The sequence below is a fragment of the Coregonus clupeaformis genome, chromosome 28, assembly GCF_020615455.1.
Source record: "Coregonus clupeaformis isolate EN_2021a chromosome 28, ASM2061545v1, whole genome shotgun sequence".
Lineage (NCBI taxonomy): Eukaryota > Metazoa > Chordata > Actinopteri > Salmoniformes > Salmonidae > Coregonus > Coregonus clupeaformis.
Window position 1 is genome coordinate 24,106,389 of NC_059219.1, and position 6,685 is coordinate 24,113,073.

Sequence of the window (6,685 nt, forward strand, 5' to 3'; positions counted from 1 at the left end):
TATTTAAGTGTCACATGATCTGTCACATGATCTCAGTATATATACACCGGTTCTGAAAGGCCCCAGAGTCTGCAACACCACTAAGCAAGGGGCACCACCAAGCAAGTGGCACCATGAAGACCAAGGAGCTCTCCAAACAGGTCAGGGACAAAGTTGTGGAGAAGTACAGATCAGGGTTGGGTTATAAAAAAAAGATCAGAAACTTAAAAAATTATTATTATTACCATTATTTAAAAAATTGAAAGAATATGGCACCACCACAAACCTACCAAGAGAGGGCCGCCCACCAAAACTCACGGACCTGGCAAGGAGGGCATTAATCAGAGAGGCAACAAAGAGACCAAAGATAACCCTGAAGGAGCTGCAAAGCTCCTCAGCGGAGATTGGAGTATCTGTCCATAGGACCACTTTAAGCCGTACACTCCACAGAGCTGGGCCTTACGGAAGAGTGGGCAGAAAAAAGCCATTGCTTAAAGAAAATAATAAGCAAACACGTTTGGTGTTCGCCAAAAGGCATGTGGGAGACTCCCCAAACATATGGAAGAAGGTACTAAATGAGACTAAAATTTAGCTTTTTGGCCATCAAGGACAACGCTATGTTTGGCACAAACCCAACACCCCTCATCACCCCGAGAACACCATCCCCACAGTGAAGCATGGTGGTGGCAGCATCATGATGTGGGGATGTTTTTCATCGGCAGGGACTGGGAAACTGGTCAGATTTGAAGGAATGATGGATGGCGCTAAATACAGGAAATTCTTAGAGGGGAAACCTGTTTCGGTCTTCCAGAGATTTGGACTGAGACGGAGGTTCACCTTCCAGCAGGACAATGACCCTAAGCATACTGCTAAAGCAACACTTGAGTGGTTTAGGGAAACATTTAAATGTCTTGGAATGGCCTAGTCAAAGCCCAGACCTCAATCCAATTGAGAATCTGTGGTATGACTTAAAGATTGCTGTACACCAGTGGAACCCATCCAACTTGAAGGAGCTGGAGCTGGAGCAGTTTTGTCTTGAAGAGTGGGCAAAAATCCCGGTGGCTAGATGTGCCAAGCTTATAGAGACATACCCCAAGAGACTTGCAGCTGTAATTGCTGCAAATGGTTGCTCTACAAAGTATTGACTGCTACTCTCTGTTTATTATCTATGCATAGTCACTTTAATAACTCTATCTACGTGTTCATATTACCTCAATTACCTCAACTAACCAGTGCCCCCACACATTGACTCGGTACCGGTACCCCCTGTATATAGCCTCGCTATTGTTATTTTACTTCTGCTCTTTAATTATTTGTTACTTTTATTTTTTTACTTATTTTTTTTAGGTATTCTTTCTTAAAACTGCATTGTTGGTTAATGGCTTGTAAGTAAGCATTTCACTGTAAGGTCTACACCTGTTGTATTCAGCGCATGTGACAAATAATAACATTTGATTTGATTGATTTGATTTAAAGATTTCGTGTTGAAGGGGACACTACATTGAAAAGCTGGGATTCTAAATCAAACAGTAGTCTGGCCTGCTCAAGCTGTTTTACCATCCATCTCCGGAAGGCAGTGGGATTCAGTATTAGACCAATGGCTCCCCCTGTACCTTTTACCAGCTCACTGTTTTGCTCATGGGCTTAGTCAAGTGACATGCATGAGAAATTGTTTTGTGTGTTTGGCAGGACCCAGAAGTCTGAGAATTCTTCTCTGATGTTAGCTGGTAAAGGTCTCATGTCTCGAATGTGGATAGGAATCCACCTTGCATAATTTGTTCTGTCCAGTGCAAAGAACCAGGCCTCTGTTTCAACATAAAGACCCAAATCTTTAGTTCTTTGTGCAAGGACAAAATTCATAAAGTTTCATCAAGTCTCTCAAATTGAATAACAATCCCACTGGGCACAGATGCCAATTCAACGTCTAATACATGTTGGTTCAACGTAATTTCATTGAGATGACGTGGAAACAACGTTGATTCAACCAGTGTGTGCCCAGTGGAATGTTCCAGAACTGGAAGGTTGTCTGCTTTCCATGTATTAAAGAAGTGCATGTGGAGTCCAACATCCAATCATCTCTCAGGGGTTTTGACAATGAAAGCAAAGTCACTTGGTGACTGTGCATGGTTTTTGTAAAGTGTGCTGCCTTCAAGAATGAGTCTGTTGTCCCTGAAGTTGTCGCCCAAGTAATATCACCTTTCCAAAATCTGATTCACTGTTGGAGGCCATATTGGATTATCATTTTTTTTTAAATGGGTTCCATCCCCCAATTTTTGGGCATCCCTTCTAATATCAATTCATACATCCAAAAGAGCATCTCTACCAAATTTGACACTTGTATCCGCTGCGCAACGGTTTCATATCAAAGTATAATTACATAAGTTGTAGTATAATGTAAAAGCCTATGTTAGAATGACCATCTCCAGTTTAAAGTCGTATTCAGAGTAAATTAAACATATTCTCAATAACTTAGCTACATAATGTAACTCCTAGGGTGTGTTGGCTATTTTTTAAAACTTGATAACATAGTGCTTTTAACCTTTTTTAAAGTCATTTGTTAAGGTGATTCATGTGGTAGTTCAACAAAATGTAAGTGGTTTACAGGTTGATTTCTGGTGTTTCCAGGCCATTTTTTAAAATGTCAAAGTTACTTATGAAACATAATGGCATATTGTTAAAAACTGGTCCAAATTTGGCACTTGTATTAACTGCATCAAGGTTTCATCACTTTTTGCAACCTGGTCTCATAGTCTAGACTTAACATACACTGAACAAAAATATAAGTGTTGGTCCAATGTTTCATGAGCTGAAATAAAAGATCCCAGAAATGTTCCATACTCACAAAAAGCTTATTTCTCTCATTTTGTGCACACATTTGTTTACATCCCTGTTATTGAGTATTTCTCCTTTGCCAAAATAATCCATCCACGTGACAGTTGTGGTATATCAAGAAGCTAATTAAACAGCATGATCATTACACAGTTGCACCTTGTGCTGGGAATAATAATAGGCCACTCTAACATGTGTAGCTTTGTCACACAACACAATGCCTATGATAATTCACGGCCCCATTTCACAAGGATCTTTACACAATTCCTGGAAGCTAAAAATGTCCCAGCTCTTCCATGGCCTGCATACTCACCAGACATGTCATCCATTGAGCATGTTTGGGATACTCTGAATTGACTTCTACGACAGCGTGTTCCAGTTCCCGCCAATATCCCGTAACTTTGCACATCCATTGATGAGGAGTGGGACAACTATCCGCAGGCCACAATCAACAGCCTGATCAACTCTTTATGCGAAAGAGATGCAAATGGTGGTCACACCAGATATTGACTGGTTTTCTGACTGTTCCTAACTTTGCATATCTGTATTCCCAGTCATGTGAAATCCATAAATTAGGGCCTAATTTATTTATTTCAATTGGCTGATTTCCTTATATGAACTGTAACTCAGTAAAATCTTTCAAATGATTTCATGCTGCGCTTACATTTTTGTTCAGTGTAGTAAAAGTAAGTCCGGTACACTCATATTAGTATGATATGTTATGTATAACGCGAACGTCTAGCAATCCAAAGGATGCGTGTTTGAATCTTATTGCAGACAACTTTAGCATTTTAACTAATTAGCAACTTTTCATCTACTTACTACTTTTTAGCTTCTTTGCAACTACATAGCATGTTAGCTAACCCTTCCCCTAACCCTAACCTTAACCCTTTAACCTAACTCCTGAACTTAAACCCTAACCCCTAGCCTAGCTAACGTTACCAAGCTAGCTAAGGTTAGCGTTAGCGTTAGCAACCTAGCTACCTAGCTAACGTTAGCCACAATAAATTAGAATAGTGTAACATATCATACATTTTTAAAATGTATAACATATCATACGGTTTACAAATTCGTTACATATTGAATGTTTTGCAAATTCGTAACATATCATACGAATTGTAATTTGTAACATATCACACGAAAAGGATGATGGACATCCTCAAATTAATACATACCATAGGAAACATAACATATGATACTCAATGGAGTGTTTGTCGGATTTACGTACAGAATAATACGAAATGCTCTGAGACCAGGTTGATTTTTGAAACTCCCAGACTATATAAAATGTGGTGGTTGCGGCTCTGTTGAGATGGCTCAAACCTCATCTTAAAATAGGCCTGTAGCATATGATTAATTTCTGTAGAAAAATAATTAGCCTGGAAATAGGAAAGGTTGCCTAACAGTTTGTCTTGGGTCCACCCACTGTTATTCATTTACTTTCGAGGACAGTTTTCACTTTGATATCTAGGACTATTTAAACATGACAATGGGAAAAGTGACCACTTTGGGAACAGTTCACTTTACCTACAAAATGGGTCATTTATGTTATATTTTCATTTGTAGTCTAGGCTACTCTTGTAGTTTCTTTTATAAGAAAATACCAACACAGAATTTATAGGAGATAGTGCTGAGTTCTAGTTCCACTTTTTAATTGAACTTTTGAATAAAAGTGGCTATCAATGCTGCCGATAATTAAGGTTATCGAATGAACAATTAATAGGCCTACATTTTCAAGGTTTTTTGTTGTTGTGTTTTTAAAGGGATAGGATACTTTTGCTCTTGTTTCAAAATAATTCATTGCGAAATTACATGGAAAACAACACATCCTTGAAGGCTCTAGGTTACAATGCTACAGAAGCTGAATTATGTCATATAAAAAATAGCATCCCCAAAATACATTGGTCTAGGTCATGGCCCTCCTACTGTGTTCCTGGAGAGCTACCCTCCTGTAGGTTTTCACTCCAACCCCAGTTGTAACTACCCTGATTCAGCTTATCAACCAGCTAATTATTAGAATCATGTGTGCTAGATTAGGGTTGGAGTGAAAACCTACAGGGCAGTAGTACTCCAGGAACAGGGTTGGAGAGCCCTGGCATAGGCCCTCCGCTACAAAAGCTTCAATTATTTCAATACATTCAAACGACTCATTAGATAAATGTATTGCACCTCTGTCAAAAACAGCATCAAGAGCTATCAGTGCTACAACAATAAACATTAAATATGACTTTTAAAGCATTAAATATTTCTATAACAAATAATCATTAATAGTTTTGAGCAGGGGCGCAACTTTGGTTTTAGAAGTGGGGTGGGGGGGGCATATTTTTTTATATATATATTTTTAATCCAGTCGGATAAACACTCCAAACAGCCTACCCGACCGCTCGGAGGCGTCCGCATGGTCCTAAAGCACACTGTTGCCTTGTTTTGAATCACATTCCAATGATACAACTGGGGGGGGGACAGTTGTATCAGTGAAAGTTGCGCACCTGTTTTTGAGCATAATAACAATTATATATTCATAATAATGATAAGACAATAGACATTGAAAGAACAAAGCAAAAAATAATTTAGAATACCACTTTGTGTGTGTGTGTATAAACTATGCATCTGTGTGTGCCTGGCTATCCGGCTGCCTGACTGCGCCTGTGCGTGGGGTCTCAGCAGATCTTGAGCTTGTCCAGGTTGAGACTGATCTTCTCCATGTACCTCTGGCCCTCCACCAGGCTCTGATAGACCGTCTTCAGGGCCTCTCCGCCAGGCTTGACCAGGGCAGGGCAGCCCAGAGCCTGGGACAAGGAGTACACCCACCCCCGCATGCTGGACAGGTCCTCATACACCTGACCGCACCTGCTGTCTTGCAGACTCTCCTCTAGGTCCCCCAGGTGGACCCAGATGGAGGCCAGGCCCTCAATGGGGGGGTCCATGGGGTTGAAATCCATCTCTGGGGGAACGTTGAACTGAGGGGAGAGTAGAGGGATGAGGATTTATTAAATATTATATATTTTAATGGACATTGGTTACATACTGGATTGTATTTCTTTCTAAGAAATCTTTAATTCTCTTAATCATTGTAATCAGTAGACTTTGCATGTTATTATCCTGAGTCAGTCAGTAATTTTTTTTTTCTGAAATCACATTCATGTTTGACTCATACATCAAATCACATTTTATTGGTCACATACACATATTTAGCAGATGTTATTGCAAGTGTTGCGAAATGCTAGTACACACACATGCGCCCACACATTCCTATTGCTATTAAGTGAAGGGCTGTAATGTACAGTGTACCCAACCATGTTTCTGAATTTATCCTACTCATGTCCATTGACCAAAGAATACTTTTACGGCGTATCATGCATACAGAATAGCTGAGTAAGAGGTGGTACCTCGGTCAGATAATTCTTTATGTGGACCACAGTGATCATGGCCAGCATCTTGATGTTGTTCCTCATCTGGACGACTCCGTTGAGGGGACGACCCCGTTGAGGGTGACACACAGACACAGACACAACCAGGGCCAGGCAGAGAAGGACCACAGAGACATGCATCTTGTTTTATCTGGAGAACAAAACAAATACCACGCTATTTAATATATAGTAATAAAATAAGATATGCCATTTAGAAGACGCTTTTTTCCAAATCGACTTAGTCATACAATTTAAAGGTGTAATCTGCAGTTGTGTACCCATTGAGGAATGTAACTTATAAATGCCTCATGAGCTTAGTTCAACTGTCATACCTCATCAGACCCCAAAATATAAGCTTGTTTTACTCCAATGTTTGTAAATAAAGTAAATGTAAACAAACACTATATAGCCTCAAAACATGGTTCAAACTATAATTTTTATATCATAGATGGTCACTCCTTGCATCC

At 39.8% G+C, this 6,685-nt stretch overlaps 1 protein-coding gene across 1 annotated transcript; it reads right to left on the bottom strand.

Annotated features, from left to right (window-relative positions):
* Window positions 1–5,271: 5,271 nt before the first annotated feature.
* LOC121542449 lies at window positions 5,272–6,363 on the bottom strand. The gene is made up of 2 exons (XM_041851843.2): window positions 6,198–6,363; window positions 5,272–5,768 (listed from the first exon to the last, which is right to left on the bottom strand). The coding sequence occupies exons 1-2, from the start codon at window positions 6,357–6,359 to the stop codon at window positions 5,469–5,471; spliced, it is 462 nt and encodes a 153-aa protein (XP_041707777.1). The 5' UTR covers window positions 6,360–6,363; the 3' UTR covers window positions 5,272–5,468.
* Window positions 6,364–6,685: the final 322 nt, after the last annotated feature.

Excerpts from the sequence above, each read along its gene's own strand:
- LOC121542449 (XM_041851843.2), bottom strand. The coding sequence starts at position 6,359 with ATGCATGTCTCTGTGGTCCTTCTCTGCCTGGCCCTGGTTGTGTCTGTG. Across the intron at positions 5,769-6,197 it reads TAAAGAATTATCTGACCGAG|TTCAACGTTCCCCCAGAGAT; the intron begins GTACCACCTCTT and ends CTCTCCCCTCAG.